Here is an 18,355-nt window from a genome sequence, read left to right on the forward strand (position 1 = left end):
TCCTTGTAAGGGGAGGATACCGGCTTCTGAATTATGACTCTCGACGCCATTTGCACTCCTGCTTCATTTTTCTTCGGTCGTGAAATTATCACCACAGGATGATTAACTCTTTGGACCCCTTCTGTTGTTCCTTCTTCTGAGGCGTAAACCTCTCCTTCTTCTGATCGTTCGATTTCTTCATAAAATTTCATCTCCTTATTTTCCATCAAGTTTTGCACTATGGACCTGAATTTATTGCACTCTTGGATGTCATGGCCTTCATCGGCATGAAACTCGCGTATCTCCTTGCTTCTCTGGGCCATTCCCTTGAATTTTGTGTGATTAATCCTCCTTCTACCATCTTCTTCCAAACCCATTTCAATGGGGTTTTTACCTCTGATACATCCATCCTGGTTCTCCTCTTTCCATTTTCAATTATCGCGTTTACCCCTTTGTCTGAATGACTAGGTAGCGGATTCCCAGCCACATTAGGTCCTGTGGGCTCATCGAACTTTACAACGCCCATGCCTATGAGCCTTTCGACTACCTTTTTGAAGGCAGTGCAATTCTCAATCGTATGCCCCGAGATTCCTACATGGTATTCGCATTGAGCGTTTGCGTCATACCACTTAGGAAATGGAGGCTGCAGGGGTTTCAAATAGTAAGGTGACACCACATGGGCATCAAATAAACTCTAATATAATTCCTTGTATGACATTGGGATAGGCGTAAACTGGACTCTTTCTGTGTTAGGCCTTGGGTTTGAATCTTGTCTTGCAGTGCACTAATGGCTGGTAGTCACTGTCTTCAATTGGATCACAGTGACTGGCTTGGAATAACTCTTATTGTACACGCTCGCGTTGTTTACCTCATTTTCTTTCCTTCTCGGAGCTGATTTCTTTTCCCCTTTTCGATCTTCCCGTATCTTATCGCGTTCTCTATCATCTCTCCTGACATTACTATGTTTGAGAAACTCTTAGTAGCGCTTTCCAACATATGGTTGATAAATGGAGCTTTCAGAGTGTTGACAAAGAGCATAGTCGTTTCTTTCTCCAGTAGAGGTGGTTGAACTTGCGTCGCCACCTCTCTCTATCTTTAGGCATACTGCCTAAAGCTCTCACTTTGTTTCTTTTCCATGTTTTGTAACGTGATTCGATCGGGTGCTATGTCTGTCACGTGGCCGTATTGCTTCATGAAAGCTTGTGCCAAGTCCTTCCATGAATGGATTTACCCGCGACTTAGTTGGTTGTACCATTTGGCCGCAGACCCGACCAAACTATCTTGAAAGCAATGGATTAATAATTGCTCATTGTGAACATACCCTGTCATTCTTCGACAAAACATGGTAATGTGAGCCTTTGGACAGCTAGTTCCATTGTATTTTTCAAAGTCTGTGATTTTGAACTTAGGAGGGAGGATTAGGTCTAGGACCAAGCTCAAATCTTTGGCATCGATCCCACAATGGTAGTCAGCACTTTCCATCACTCTGAATTTTTCCTCTAACCACTTGCATCGGTCTTCCAATTCTTTTGAGATCCTTGTTCTCGCTCTTTCTTCTTCCACCATATTATCCAGATTAGGGATTGTAGGATTAATAGGGTTATTCCCGAGATTAGAACCTGAGCCCGTTTGTTAATTAATTGGCATTGAGGTATCTGCCTGAAATTACTGAGGTCCAATCGTAACGGATGGTCTTCGCATGTGAACTCGGGTTGAGTTTGAACATTCTTCGGGGTGAATCCAGGGGGGGTAGAAGGGATCTTCAGTAATGGATGGCCTCTGCGTGTGTGTCTCATGCTGCGCTTGAGTGTTTGCTGGGGTAAAACCAGGGGGGTAGAGGGAATCTCCATTATTATTTCCCATATCAGCCATAGGGCCCTTTCCTTTGTCTGGCTACTAGTCAGTAGTCGGGTTAACTTTTCCATCATACTTCTTTGGGATTCCAGCATCTGGTCCCTCATTTCTTGCTGGATTTTTGCTAACTGTTCTTGCACTTGCGCTTGCATCTGCTTCTGCATCTCTTTCTGCATTTGCTCCAGTCTCTCTAGCTTTTTATCCATTGCTTCAGTTTTTTTCCTTGTTCCGTAGGGATGTGTATTCAGGAGATTTTCGTCGGTTTCTAGGTTATTGAAACATTTTAATTAATTAGAATCTTTTTATGGCCTTTAATGCATATGATGTAATGTAATGCAAATGCATGAATGCAAAAAAAGAGAGGCGTTGATTCTAATTCAATTTCATTAGAAGAACTTTATTAGAAGAAAAATTTCTTTACATAGAACAGACGATTACATATACGACTTTGCCCTAATGCCTAAAGCCTTAACTTTCCTAAGAAGCCAAGCTAAGTTTCGGCCTCGATCTGATTCTGACTCGTATTACATCAGCCTGAACTGCCAAGGTTTGCAAATGATCGGCTACCTCCCGTACTTGAGCCACAGCTTCACCCATGACATAATCTCTATTTCTGATTTGATCTTGATATTGGTAAAGTTGTGTTTTGTAATGTTCATTGTTTGCCTCAAGTAATTCCACTCGAATTTTTCCATCTTGTAGTGTCGTCTCGAGTTCCTCTATTTTCCTTTTCATCTCCTCGATCTTGCTCAAGCTGGCCTTTAACTCAGTTACAGAGTTACGGCTTCGATGCAGATGTAGCGACTTTTCCAGCTTGGCTATCCGAGCTTGTAGTTTCTCTTTTTCGCTCTGGCTTTCCAACAAACTCTTTTTCAAAATATCTTTCCGCACTCAAACATCTTGGAACTTCTTCTCCCAGTGATCGGCTCTAGCCTTTTCTTTTTCAATTTCTTGACGCCACTGATCCGATGTCTTACCCAAACTAGCTATTCTTATTGACACACGCAGCTTCTTATAATCAGTCTTCAGACTATCCAAGTCCTCTTCAGCCTTATTCTTCCCTTTCCTTAGCTTCTCAGCCTCTAGTTTGTGGATGTCAACATCTAATCCTAGCCGCATCTTTTCCTCCTCTAATTGCTCTATCTTCTTTCCGAATTCCGAGCTCTTTTTATCAAAATCTCGCTTGATGATTTCTAACTCGGATGGGACTACTTGTAAATGTTCTTCTATCGGTCAGGCATTTTCCTGACTTGGCATCGGGATGTTGTCGTTGACTCTTTTTCCCCACCACCATTCATACTCGGGGGTCGTCATCGGACTTGTGGGGAATCCTTTCATTCTTCGAGTTTGGTTCCAAGCATCTGATATCTCGCGAACCCTCCTCTTATAATTGTTATCTTTATAGCTCACATTGTGCCAACCCTTGTGTCCTTGGTATAAATTGCCTCGATCGATACTGCCTTAACACCATCAGTGGAGCGTATCCCACAGCTCCGCATATTCCAGCCAGAGGGACCCAATCAAAATTACCTCACCGATATAAGATTTCGTCAGGGATCAACCACGGAGCCCTCCATTCAACATCTTCGACTTGCAAATTCTGGAGAATAGTTATCCATTTCTCTTCTGAGATGTCGTCTCGCCTCGATGTAGCCACTAATTCCCTTAATGGGGAATAGTCCTTGGAGAAAACTTGATAGGAGACTTTCTCCACCTTCTAAAAATGGCTATGGAACCCAACTAGTAGAAGCTGTGCACACCCAATAAATCTTCCTTCGCCGGCTCTCCGACATGCATTTAAGGATCTAAAAGTTTCTGCTAGGATTGTAACGCCCCCACGCCCGAAACCGTCGCTGGAGTCGAGCTTGAGGGGTTACCGAACATAATTTATCAAATTAAGAACTTCAAATCATTTGTTTCTACATTTACAACTTTCTAGCTACCCGCGTCACAGTTACAAGAAAAATCATATCTTGACTTACGAAACTCGAAATCAAGATCCGTAAATTTTACCTAAATCTAGACTCATATATATATTTACTAAATGCTTTCTAGAATTTTTGGTTGGGCCAATTAGTACAGTTTATTAGTTAAATTCTCCACTGTTTCAGGGTTTGACTGCTCTAACCTCTGTGTATTACGAATCAGATATCTCTCTATAAAGAATTTCAATGACTACAAGGTTTGTTTCTATTAAAACTAGACTCAACAAAAAATCTGTACATATAAATAATGACTTCTAATTATTTTTTTACAATTTATTATGAATTTTTAAAGTCAGAATAGAGGATCCAGAAATCACTCAGGCCCTGTTTCACAAGGCTTCAAATATCTCATAAAGTATAATTTACATACCTATTTTTTTTTAATCCATATGAAAATAGACTCATTAAGCTTAAATTTCATAACTTACTCATCATTTAATTCCATTTATACTATTTTTAGTGATTTTTCAAATTCATGTTATTGCTGCAGAATATTACATTTTAAGGCAAATTTCATCTTTTCATGAGTTGTTATGAACTAGATAACCTATTAAACTTCCATGATATCAAACATGATCTAAATTTAACCATCACCATGACTTATCAATATCAAACATTTTCTCAACCAATCATGGCCATATCATAAAATTATTTACACAAAATAAGTATATTGCTATACATGCCATACTTAAGTTTTACAAGCCATTTACCTAGATGAAAGTCCTTTGGATAGTGTGATCGAACTTTCGACCCGTCCCGATTCCCGAGCTGGATTGTTCAAAACTACAGTAAATAAAGAGGAGGGAGTAAGCATAAATGCTTAGTAAGTTCATATGTAAATAACAAGTAACATAACAATATAAATATACCAAACAACTTTAGCATGGTATCACCAAAACATATATCACATTTCTAAACATCATTCATCATCTTACCACCTTATCGTTGTTGTATCTATTTTCAACCCGAGGGTTAAGAACACACCTGTCCAAATGTCCATTTCACAAAACTTACCAAAACGTCGCTTGCATATTAAGTGTTCTTCCATTTCAGTAGAAATTTCACCCGTTGAACACCTTAGAATACAACTCGGATACACGGATAATTTTCACATAAGTGCCTCATATGTAATCAAGAAATCATGTAACCCGCCCTTAAGTGAACTAGGACTCAACTCAACGAGCTCGGGCGTTCGCATCCATAAGTGAACTCGGACTCAACTCAATGAGTTCGGTTGCCTAGTTACATCTCACGAACTCGGACTCAACTCAACGAGTTCGAACATTCGCATCCATAGGTGAACTCGGACTCAACTCAACGAGTTCGGATGCTCAACCATCCTAGTGACATGTCACTTGTATCCTAATCTATTCCTAAGGTTCAAACGGGCTTTTTCCCTCGATCTCACATTTGTCGCCTTCCATGGAATATCGGGCCGATACTCGGTAGCAATTCATATTTATCAAGTAGTAAACATAATTTGCATATTACTCAATATTAACCACAAAGCATAATATTTCACGATTAAAAATCAGCATATCATATAATTAACATTAATAACTTAAAAATAACATTTATGCTACATTATTTACACATGAACTTACCTTGGTACCAAAATATAAAGATTTTGCAATTTAGTCCACAATCTTTTCTTTTCCTCGATCGCGACTTAAATCTCATTTCTCTTGATCTATAATGCCAAATTAATCTTATTCAATACATACATTCATCAAAACAGCATTTAATACGAACTTTGGAAAAATTACACTTTTGCCCCTAAACTTTTGCATAATTACACTTTTGCCCCTAGGCTCGAGAATTAAACTTTATTCCTTATTCTTATGTTTCATAACATGCTGATCATTTTTCCCTTCAATGGCAACATCAAATTCTTACTCTAACATATACTTGTGACTATTAGTTATTTTTGCCGATTAAGCCCTTTTACTCGTTTTCACTCAAAACCGAGTAGCACAAGTTGTCTAACATAATTTAAAACCCCATATTCTATCATAAAACATCAAAATACACAAATTTCACCTATGGGTATTTTTCCAAATATAAACCCTAGGTTGAATTATTGCTAACATAAGCTTAATCGAGCTACCGGGATTCCAAAAACGTAAAGAACATTAAAAAAGGGGCTTGTAATCACTTACTATGGAGCTTGGAAGCTTGAAACAAACCCTAACTATGGAGAACCCTTGAAATTTTGGGCTAATGAAGAAGATGGACAAAAATTGCCTTTTAATTTTGTTTTTAATTCATTTTAATAACTAAATGACCAAAATGCCCTTACTACTAAACTTTCCAAAAATTCCATCCATGTCCAATTTTTGTCCATAGACTTAGAAATTGGTCAAATTGCTATTTAAGACCTCCTAATTAATATTTCAATGCAATTTCATACTAAAAACTTCTAGAATGCAAATTTTGCAACTTATTCGATTTAGTCCCTACTTTCAATTTAAACACTTTAGGCATAGAATTTCATCACGAAATTTTCACACAATCATGCAATCATATCATATTCATCAAAATTATTATAAAATAATTATTTCTATCTCAGATTTGTGGTCACGAAACCACTATTCCGATTAAGCCCTAATTCAGGATATTACAAGGATTGCCGGAATGGGCGTGGTCCCTTTATCAAGGCGATCGAATAAATCTGAGACGGCTTCATCTACATGTCCTAATGCCTTAGGAAAAATGATCAAACCGTAGAGGCTTAAGGCGAAAACATCAACCCTTTTTTTCATATCCGGGTGTGCTGAGATTAAGTCTCTTAAATTCCTCCAAGGAATACAGTTACTATCCCCTTTCTGTTTGATCCGAGCTGCAACCCATTGTTCGCTCATCCCCGTGATCTTCATCAATTTCTTTAAAAAAGTCAGAATATTAACAGGTCTTGAATAAGCCCTGTTGGCCTGAATCTTTGGGCAATTAAGTAACGCCGTGTATTCCTCCACAGTAGGTACTAAATCGACTCCTCCAAAGGTGAAGCAACTGTAAGTGGGGTTCCAAAACTGCGCGAGGGCCCGGAACAAGTACTTGTCCACCTTTACATCGAGCAAATAGGGTAGGTCACCGTAGTTATAGTAAAAAAGTTGCTTGACCTCGCTATTCCAACTGTTCCATATATCCCTTAACTCTTGCAGGTCACATTGATGCGAGTGAAATCCCACAACTCCGATTCATATCCCTCGGTCAAACTATCTCCTTTCTCTTGTTGCGTTTTCTCAAACCACACTCGAACGGCCGCATTATCCTCCACTCTATCAAGAAATCCTTTTTCCATGCTAAACTCTCCTATCTAGTAATCGAACGTGAATCAACACCCTTTTATGATGAGATGTCATGCAATAACAACAAAACACAACAAGTCAGTATTAAAACAAAGAATAGAACTCAAAGCAAGCAGGAAATAATTAAGCACCTATTTGGGTAACCACTAGGGTTTGGTGTGGTTCTACCTAGGGTAGGCTCTTAGGGCTCATTACGTGCGATTTGGTTCTAAAGTAAAGGTACCTGAACCAGCAAATTCCTCGATCCTCACCCATTATAGGTTCATATGGACCGAGTTCGATTCAGGGTAATACATTTCCCTACAGCTATACGGAGATAAAAAGCTCACGAAGACACAGGTACGGATGTATCCCGAAAGCGACTCACTATCCTATACGGAGGTGAAGACCTCACGAAGGAGTAGTTTCTCACTTCCACTTAAGGGTGTGACCACAGCGGTCATCCAATGCAATGTGTGAAGATATATGCATAAAGAAAAATCGAGATAATAAACATAATGAAAATCGTAAAAAAAAGCGAATGAAATACAATGGAGGGATCATAAGTTTAAAACGAGTTTTCAATTTTCGACAAAAGACAAAAATCAATCAATTTATGGCTCGACTCTCAAAGTCCCAATGTGGAGTCGCCAAGCTATCGAAACCATTTTTTTGAAAAACGGGAATCGACTTTGTTTGAAAGCGAAAATTTAAAATGGGAGTCGCCACCGATCTTTATCAGGTGTGATCGAATCACCCTTGCTTTAATAAAACGTTTTAGTTTATTAAAACAGTATATATTTTTTTGGCCTACGAAACTCGAGAGAAAAGGATTCGGGAGTCGGTTACATGCGAGGAAGGATTAACACCCCCGACATGCCTAAAAATTGGTACCGAATTGATTAGTTAGTGTATTAATGTCGAAAGTTAAAAAATCGAGAAATGGATTTGAAATACGATCCCTTGTTTATATTAACATTGATTTTAAAAATGCTTGAATTAGCTCAAAATGATTGTTAAAGATTTCCTTATCTCGAGATATCGGAGTATCATATCCTGTAAGTTAGGACACAATACCATGAACTCCCGAGCGCAAAGTCGTCTTTAATTTTAATTGGAATCTCGTGTATTTTAAAACTCAAAAGGATATTTGGCTATTTGGAACCAACGAGAGAACCGAAACCCCGTAAGTTAGGGCACAATTCCTCGATGTTCCAAAACGCAAAACATTGCCCTTTTTTAGAAAATTTTCCTTTTTTGAAATATAATGAGTATAATGTTTAATAAAGTATGTTATTCATTTGGATTGAAAACAAAACAATTTATTGGACGAATGTAACGAGATTTGATTCATGGGGCGATAACATGAAATAAAAATGTAGTGTGACATAGAGCGATGATACACGAATAGAAATATTACATATGTGAATGGCAATAATGTGGAAATACAAGTAAACGAACCATAGTACATGCAGTGGCAATGATCTAGTATGATGACGAATAAATTTACGATAAATAATGTGAGAAAGAAATTTGATATCAACAATATGCGACACAATTTAAAAATAGAATATATGTAATGAAATTTTAAAATAAGTAATATACAAGATAATCAAAGAAATGATTACTATATATATATAAAAATGGATATACTAATTTGAAATTAATATATAAAGATTTTAAAGCAAATAATAAAACATTTTTAAAAAGAATAATACATAAAATGAGTTAAAATAAATAATGTAAAAGGATTTTAAGACCTATATTACACCAAGCAAATAAAAGGGATTCATAGGAATGATTTTAACAATAGAAAAATATATACATATAAATACACATATATATATAAGCTTTAAAATAAAGAATATATATAAAAATATTTTAACATAAGTAATATATAGAAAAATCAAAACGAGCAAGAATAAAAGGAATTTAAAAAAATGATTAATACATAAATTAGTATAACTAAATAACACCTAAGAAACTTTAAAATATATCATATATATAAAGTAAATTAAAAATATATTTTATATCTTTACATATATTTTATATCTTTACGTATATACCTTCTATTTTTTAATTATTTATTTTATATCTTTACCGCATAAATAAATAACCCTACGCACTGCGTTTCAAGAGGGACTAAATTGAAACTGACACAAATTATGCGGCGAAATTTAAAAGGAATAAAAGAACCAATAAAGACCAAATTATAGCACCCTTAAAATAGAAGGATGGAACGCGTAATAATCCCAAATAGGTGAAACACGCGGATTCCCCCCCGTGGATTGTGTCGGGTCACGAACGGGTCTGCCCAGACAACGCCGTTTCGGTGTTGGTATTCCAGGTGCAAAACGGCACCGTTTTATTACTTAAGTAAAAACCTGATTTTTGTTTCCTTTTTTACAAAAATTTAAGAACCCCCCTTTTTTTCCATGTTTCTCATCTGCGAGGGTTAAAGAACCCATCCTTGCGCCGCCGTTATGTCTCCGTAGAGGGTGATCGGGGTCACAAAAAGGGGGTTTTTGGTCTCAGTTTTTTAGAGTACCCGAAGACCATCTTCTTTTAACCCCAAAATTATGAAAGAAAGGACTCCGTTTTCCCCTTTTGAGGCAGTTCCAACGACGGAGCAAGGGTTCCGACATCGCCACTTCAAGGTTCAGGTGAGTCCCTTCTTTATTCTCTTTATTTTTTTTTTTTGTGTTTTAAAACTGATTTAAAAAAAGAAAATAAAAGAAAATAGTGATGAAAGAATGAAGTTTAATTTTTTTTGTTTTTCTTTGATTGTCTCTATTCTTCTGTAATACAATATTTCGTGTTTGAGGCTTTTTATAGCCAAATATAAAATTTTAATCTATATTTGCTATTGTTCGGCTCTGCTCTTTGGTGTTCTCCCTTCTTTGTCATGTTTGCAGGTCTATGGAGGGTCAACAAAGGAAAGCCTTGCTATTTCGGTGCAAGGAAAGGGTCATCGGGCGGAGGGTGCGCTGAAGGTGCACATGGAGGGGGGTACAGTACGGCGCTAGAGCAAATAGGGACCCTAGGGTTTTTTTGAAAATTTCAAATGTCTTGGGCCAATCGGGCCTTGTGGTGTTGGGCTTGTGTTTGGGTTAAATTTTTTTTGTAAATGGACATTTGTAGATTGGGTTTCTTGTTATTATTTTATTCTATTTGTGTTTGATTTTGGGCCTGGATAAATTTGGGTACCTACAGGGCCAACGGGTCCAATTCAGTAAAAACGCTTGGTAAGTATTTCTGTTAATATGTTAATAACTATAATGAGCATGAAACCCTAAAAAGACTGATAAAATTACTGAAATACCTCTGTAAGGTAGAATTACCGTAATACCCTTGAAGGGGTAAGTTTACAATTTCGCCCCTCGAGGGTAAATAATTATTCTTACGCTATAATCTGACTGTCTTTCTGAAGCATGCCTTGTTAGTTATATATATTCTGCATACATGTCATACTGCATGGGGTTGGGTTTTGTTATGGAGGAAGAACCCATTCTGGTGGTTGTGCCACATATTCTGATATAAGTAGCTTTACTGCGGATTATAGTTAGTGCCGTAACCGGTGCTAACACTATAAGTGTAGGGATGGCGTGAGTGATTTATTCCCCACAAGAAGTGTAGGGATGGACGGAGGCAAGTGCAAGGTTGGATGAGGTTATCATGCGTTAACCATATGAGACTGTTTTGAAGTGGGCCCAACTGTGTTAATATGGGCAAGGCCCAATATATCTCGACTTGTAATAGGGCTACGGCCCAAATTGATACTGATATGGGCTAGGCCCAGTATACTCTGATACTGTAAGGGGCTATGGCCCAGATTAATATTGATATGGGCTAAGGCCCAGTTAACTCTGATTTCTGAATAGGCCTTAGGTCCAGTAAAGCTTGAACTGATTTGGACTCTGGTTAGGATACTTTACACACTGAGTTTTCCAAACTCACCCCCTTTTTCCCATCTTTGCAAGTGAGCCTTAGATTGGTGGACTTGGAGCTGGAGGGATTCAGAGTGGCCATGTGAACTGTTTAAAATAAGTGTTTATACCTTCACTTTTATTTTAGATTATTTCCTTTATGTTTTCGGGTTTTTAATTTGTAATAAGGCTGCTTTAATTATTTTTAATTGTTTTTAGTGTGTTTTGTTAGCTTAGTTATGATATTGTTTTAATTGTTTGAAATTGAATAGCTCTAGGGCACGTTTTTAAAAAAAATTATTTGATTTCAAAATATAGTGAAATAAGACAAAGCTTCCGCAACGAAAACGTTTTAAAAAAATTAACAAGTGCTTTCAAAGGCTTAAAACGAAATGGTTTTTTCCTGAACAATCATTCAATTAAAGTGTGGCAATGGTTGTGTGCATGTCTAGGAGTGGATCCGTGGAGAGCTTGGTACTTAAGCAGTCTAATAGACTTACCTCCTCTTTTTCGGCATCCTACCTGGTGCACAGCTTCCATTCACTTTAATCTATAACGAAGATACTTTTTCACTAAGAAAGATTTTAGATAAAACATGACCTATACAGTAATGCTTCAATGTGACACACCAGATTCGACCATAACATGTGGGCCGGGTTTGGGGTGTTACACTAATGGTATTTAACATCACATCTCACTAACATCTATCTCAATTTGGTCCATTTTCTATTTTGTTCATTTGAATAATTGTTATTTAAGTCCCCAAGCTTTATTCTAATTAAAAATCTATAGCAACTGGACTTTTACAATTTAGTCTCTGGCCCTAATTAACCATAATTTTGGCTAAATTGACTATCCAAATTTCAATTCACCTATATAATAACTCCATAAATATCCTTATTTAATATTTACAGGCTCAATTTACAAAAATGGGGTCCCAGAACAGTCTTTTTCCTACACCATTGAAAATCGAGTCATTACATAAATAACTTAAAATACTTAAAAAAATCAGAAAATCAAAATAAATAAATAATAAAAAAATAAAACCTAATAAATACAATATTACAGTCATAAATAATAAAAATTAAGCCTAAAAATCAAATCTAATATGATTTAAACTCGAATTAAAATCCTGAAACTTGTAACTTTTATAATAATCGCGTCCAAAAATTATGATCGCGCAATCTTCACTAAAATAGTCATAACTTGAACTCTTGAAATCAAAATTGAGTGATTCAAAGTGCATTGAGAAGTTAAGAAATAGATCTTCGATCAATATGAAAATATATTAACCTAGAAATGCCTAGATGCCTTCTAAAAATGCACTAAAAATTTACTGGTTACAACATGGCTACGCTGTAGGCTTGATTGGGATCTTTGAAGTGTAACGCCTAAGCTTGTTAACATCTTCCACATGGGCTTGTCATCAAGGATTGAAATATTAAGTCCATGAATAAAATTGGACCCTTCTAATTCATCATCACTCTATATTGAACTCCAAAGTGCACTGTCTTAAAGCTTGAACTCTTTTTCTTGAGCTTTCTTCGTGATAAAGTCTTTAACGAATAAGTTGAGTTTTGAATTCAATTTCTTGGGTTTGGATCTTATGATTGGGCTTAGAGGAAAACTAAGTCCATCTCCATCATAAACCTTGAATTAGGTCGGGCTGCTCTTATCAATATGAAATATAAACAATGGTGAAGCTAGAATTGTTCTTTTTTTTTTTTGAAAGGATGAGATTAAGTTATATATTTTTATGGGAGCTAAAATAAAATTTCAGCATCGTATTGATGTAACACCCATCGCCCAACCTGTCAGGCCTGAGCTATAATATGCCACATTTGTTGTTGGAGCAACTATTTCTAGTTATAAAATAGATAATTATTCAAACGTTAAATTATGTGTTATACACTTTTACATTATATTAAAAATAAAAAGCGAGGCTTAATCAAGCTTACAAATGCTCTACTGTTGACCCGAGTACGAAATATGACCAAATTGTTAAGTTTTGGAAATTTAGGGCCGACGTCGTGATGTCACCTTCTCCACATCGTGACATCGTCAAACATTTTTCACGTAATGACCTCAAGCCACTCGAGGTTGCGACATGACTCGTCGTCGGCTAACATTGCGATGAGGAAGATTGGTCCTTGGAACATGGACTCTATTTCTGGTAAAATTTGAGCCATTTGTTACCTATTTGAAGCTTTCCTCAAACCTACACATTCAACTCAACAATTCACCATTTTAACTTGAATCAACCATACAAAAACATGAGAAAACAAACCATTGAATCATTTCTAGTCAAACAATTCATTATAGCTTCATTTTAGCACAAATCGTACCATTTAAATTGATCTACAATAAACACTCATCTAACCAACTAACCATTGAACAATCAATTTCTCATATTTGCAAATTTTTGTTCAACCATGCTTGTAACGACCCTATATTTAGGGGTGTCAGAAAGTGCATTTTTAGGACTCCATTTCCATAAATCGGACTCGCGAAGTTAGTTGTGTAGTTAATTAGGTTTTGGTTAAGTGAATTTGCATGAATTAGGAGTTGTTATAATATAAGGACTAAATCGTGTATAGGATAGAGTTGAATTATAAGATAAAAATTAATTAAAGGACCAATGTAGTAAATATACCTTTATATTAGGTAGTGGACGGCATTAATGGGTATTATATTCATAAAATACTTTAATATATATATATATAAGTTATATATTATGATTTAAAAATGAAATTTATATGTTTAAAGGTTATAATAATAATAATTACAATAATTAAAGTATAATAAAATGAAATAAAAAGAAAGTGGAAAAAAAGAAGAAAGAAAGACATTCAAATTAAGAAAGAAAAAGAAAAAAGAAGAAAAGGAAAAATGTACGGCACCTAAAGGCTTTTAAGTTTCAACTTTAATTGGTTAGTCAATTTAGTCTCTTTTCTTGTAATTTTTTATATTTTTGGAATCCTGGTGTTAAGTACTACCTGAATCATGTTGAAATTTTAGGATTTATTAAGATTTTAAATGTTTTTAATGTTTAATAGTTTTAGTATTAGGGATTAAATTGATAAATTTTTAAGCTAGAAATGGAAAAGGATTAAATTGTAAAACAAATTGAAAATTTTCAGTAATAGGGACTAAATTATGAAAAATTAAAAATTTAGGGGTTTAATTGAAAATAAGGAGCTAACTATAGCTTAAAGTGAAATTAGCATAAAAATATGAGATGAAATGTGAAGAATAAAAATTAGTCTCAGTTTAGGGACTAAATTGGAATTTAAGAAAATATTGTGTAAAAATTGAAATTTTCAATGTGGAATTGAATTATGTAGTATTAATGTATTTTAATTGTTTTAATTTTGTAGCTAACGTTGTACAGGAATCCTCGACTAAAAAGGGGAAAGACAAAATCGATGTCGAATAGCTCGGAATCCACGATTTGTGTTTCTATAATCTGAACTAAGTTGTAAATTATTGCATTTTGATTTCTTATATATGGTAAGCATTGGAGGTGAGAACTATTGTGTTTTACAATTGAAATGGAGTGATTTTGTATGTGATGAATTTATTAAATTTATATTGATTGAATTGAATAGGTGAATATGTGATAATGTGCTTATATGAAATTTGATATTGGATATATATATATTGAAAGCAAAATGGAACTCTATTAACTGTATCGGGCTGAGTCAAATATAGATGGCATGCCATAGGATAGAAAGAGTTCAATGATTTCTTCGACCTCAAGTCGATGAGGCACTGGGTGTCAATTATATAGCGCTGGGTGCAGTTATTACTTTAGATTTATTCGATGAGGCACTGGGTGCCAAACTGATGTATTGGTTGGATCCATGTATCCATTTGAGTTTGAGTCGTGTTAATAGGGGTAAAAAAATAATAAAGTTTTATAATTGATATTGAAATGACATGATATGTTAAATGGAAATGAGATCATGGATTGAAAATGAAATGTGAAATATGTTGTGAACAAATGAAATATATGAGTTATGTACTCATGAATTGAATATGGATTGGATAATGTCACTGTTTAAATGAAATGTGAATTGATATGTGAAAAGCTATTTATATAGCTAGTGATGTGTATTAAGATATTTGTTAAACAAAACAAATATGATAGCATGTGAAAATTGAATTTGGTATGAAATGATATGGTAATATGCATGAAATTGAAATAATGGTATATGGCAATTATAAGCTTAGACAATAGTATGTTCCTATAATTCAAATTATGCATTCTTGTATCATTATGTCTTTAATTGTTCGGATTATAGAAATATCACTGAGTTTTACTTAGCGTACGGTTTTGTTTTCTGTGCGCAAGTTAGCTACTTCTCTTTTGATCGCCGACTCAACATCCAACAGTAATCCCGATCTCAAATGTGGTGGTTTTTATCTTTTGTAATGGCATGTACCTAGGATGATTGTTTTGGCATGTTTTGAGTGTGTTTGATCGTGTTTTGGATAGGTTAAACAAATGGTTTTTGTGTTGCTTAATGCCCAAGCAAGTAGGAAATGGTAAACTTGCTGTTTAAGGCACATTTTAGGTCCACACAGCCAAACACACGGGCATGTGACTTGGCTGTGTGAGACACACGACTACCACACGGGATTGCGAGGCCATTTCGAGAGTTTACACGGCCAGGCACACGGGTGTGTGGCTTGGCTATGTGACCTAAGTCAGAGAGTTACACGGGCATAGACACAGGTTGGAACACAGCCGTGTGTCCCTACTTCGAATGTCCACACGGCCGGAGACATGGGCGTGTGTCTCAGCCGTGTGATTCCTGTAGTTGAATTTTTCTAACTTTTTCCTAAAATTTTCAAATGTTCCCAATTTAGTCCCAAAACACTTTTAAAGTTATTTTAAGGCCTCGAGGGCTCGAATAAGGGATGATATTCTTGTATAATATTAGATTATAATATGTTTATTAAAATGTTTTGAAAGAAATGATTTATGTTATGTTTATTTGGTAATGCTTCGTAACCCTATTCTGGTGACGGATACGGGTTAGAAGCGTTACAATGCTAATTTAAGTGTCATACATAACTTAATCACATTACCAAAAATATATAATTTCATGTAGGCTTTATCCTTACCAAAATCAAGAATTATAAAGGTTGTAAGCTAAAACTTATCATTTCAAATTGACATATACACATTTGTATGCCACACCAATTTTTACTAATATCTCAAAATTAAAGGAGAGTTGGGAATTAATTGAATAAGATGGTAGGTTGGCAAGCTCTACTAGAAAGCTTGGTAAATTAGTTGAGTCTCATTACTGGTCTAGTTAGATTGGAACCTATCTAGTTCTTTAGTGGGAGGCAAAATGATTAGCTATGGAGACCATGCAAGGTAGGGCTATATATATGAGTAAAGGGGATTAATTTGATAATAGAATTCTCCTCATTTCTGTTTTGTTTCCTTTCCTTTTACACCATCTTCTTTAGTTGCACTTAAGAAGAAAAAGTTAAGGAAAGCTCTGCATGGAGTGGTAAATGTGAAACTCAAGTTCGAAAAATAAAAAATCTGATAAGCTGGTAAGCTAATAAGCCTCTCTGTATTTGTGAATTAGCAAAAGAGAGAGTAATGGCTCCTGAAAAGTTTTTGTATAATAATGGGTTCTGGGTTTTTAAGGTTTGAATATCTTCGGTTTAACCAATATATGGTTGTCATGCTTAGTGGCCAGGACGAAGGAGACTTTAGCATTTGGAAAGCTAAGCTAATGAGGATGAAGGATTTAAGGTGAGCATTTGAACTCTACCCTTGAGTGATTGATGGATGTGTGTTACTTGTGTGATTGTGTCTATGTCTACCTTAGATCCTATTTGAAACCTATGGTTGCATATGATCACGATGTGATTAAGCATGTCATGTGTGTTTAAGGTGGTATGAATTCATAAAAGTTTGCAAGTATGTTCTGTGTGATAGAATTGTGTATTAATATAGTGACATGTGGCATAGTCCTTTTTATATTAAATTTTGGAATGTTATGTATTAATATACATTAACTAATGAAATACGGAGTTTGAAGGAAGTTACTCTAACGGGTTTGTGAAGATTAGACCTTGGCGGAATGGAGGAATGGGTGGATTGATAAAGGATGTAAGGGAGTTTGGCGACATCATGCAACGGTTATATACTGGTCCTTCAGGGCAACACCGTGCAATGGATATATAGATCCTTCAGGGTGACACCTCGAAAGGGGTTTAATGATTCTTCGGAATCAAAAGCCCATGGTTACCCATGGCATGATCCAATTGCGAATAGGTACATCCTATGTTGAGATGGAGTCCTCTAGAACAGTGAATAGAGAAGCCTTCCAAGTCATAAAAGTGAAGTCACTATATGACTCGCATTGCGAGCAATCTAACACGATGATCTTGGCACGTCTAGAAATGTGGGTAAGTATGTTAATAAGAGGAACTGCTAAAATGTGAAGGTAAAAGGAATTGGTATAAGCAGTTTTAACACGGTAGATGTGAAAGAAAGGGATATTTTCTTCAAGGTATTTAAGTATTCGCCATTATGAGTCCACCAGCATTCGGCGAGTAGACCAGCATGGGATGTGATAAAGCAAGACGACTAAGCAAGCTCTAATATTAAGAATCCATGAGCAAAGAGGCCGCTAGAAACAAAGGAGTTCGCCAAGGACTCTTTGGGTGGGAGTACCCCAAGAATTTACAAAGAAAGAGAATTTCCGTCAGAACTATCTAGTACGAAAAAGTTCAATTTGGACTATCAAATGTGGAAGTGCACTAGGGACAATTCAGGAAACAAATAGTCCATCGGGAACAATCTGTCAATAGGGGTTTCCTGGTAAATGTTCAAGATGGGAAAAGTCTTATAGTGATGTCTTATAGGTACAAGTCCTCAAGGAAGGAGTGCTTAACCATCAGCCAAATCTCATATTCAATGTCGCGAATGAGGGTATTATTAAAGGGATTTCCTTAAAGGGAAAGTTCTACTCAACATGCTAAGTCCTAAGAAGGTAATTGTTGGGGTAGTACAATAAGTCAATATTAAGTCAATATAAAATGAAGGGGTTAAGGTAAGAATTAGAAGGTTGGTGAGATTTTCTGTTAATTCGCCAATATTAGTCATCAATCCATATAATCACGTATATGGTTATCTTTAATGAGTCAAACCCAGAAAAGCAAAAATGGAAATCTAAGATGAAATGGGACAAGGTCAAGTTCCAAAAGGAACTGTTATTTGGAAAAGCACATTTGTGATTAAATCAGTGGGTAGGTCAGCCAACGATGGGCATTAGGAAAGGCAAGGTGTCGA

At 35.8% G+C, this 18,355-nt stretch overlaps 1 protein-coding gene across 1 annotated transcript; it reads right to left on the minus strand.

Moving 5' to 3' along the window:
• Nucleotides 1–2,310: 2,310 nt before the first annotated feature.
• Nucleotides 2,311–2,952, minus strand: LOC108481460 (uncharacterized). The gene is made up of 2 exons (XM_017784590.1): nucleotides 2,731–2,952; nucleotides 2,311–2,682 (listed from the first exon to the last, which is right to left on the minus strand). The coding sequence occupies exons 1-2, from the start codon at nucleotides 2,950–2,952 to the stop codon at nucleotides 2,311–2,313; spliced, it is 594 nt and encodes a 197-aa protein (XP_017640079.1).
• Between the last annotated feature and the right edge of the window lie 15,403 nt (nucleotides 2,953–18,355).

This window comes from Gossypium arboreum, chromosome 1 (assembly GCF_025698485.1).
Source record: "Gossypium arboreum isolate Shixiya-1 chromosome 1, ASM2569848v2, whole genome shotgun sequence".
Classification (NCBI taxonomy): domain Eukaryota; kingdom Viridiplantae; phylum Streptophyta; class Magnoliopsida; order Malvales; family Malvaceae; genus Gossypium; species Gossypium arboreum.

Coding starts and splice junctions, on each gene's coding strand:
- LOC108481460 (XM_017784590.1), bottom strand. CDS start 2,952: ATGCGGCTAGGATTAGATGTTGACATCCACAAACTAGAGGCTGAGAAG. Junction 2,683..2,730: donor GGGAGAAGAAGTTCCAAGAT/GTTTGAGTGCGG, acceptor TTGGAAAGCCAG/AGCGAAAAAGAGAAACTACA.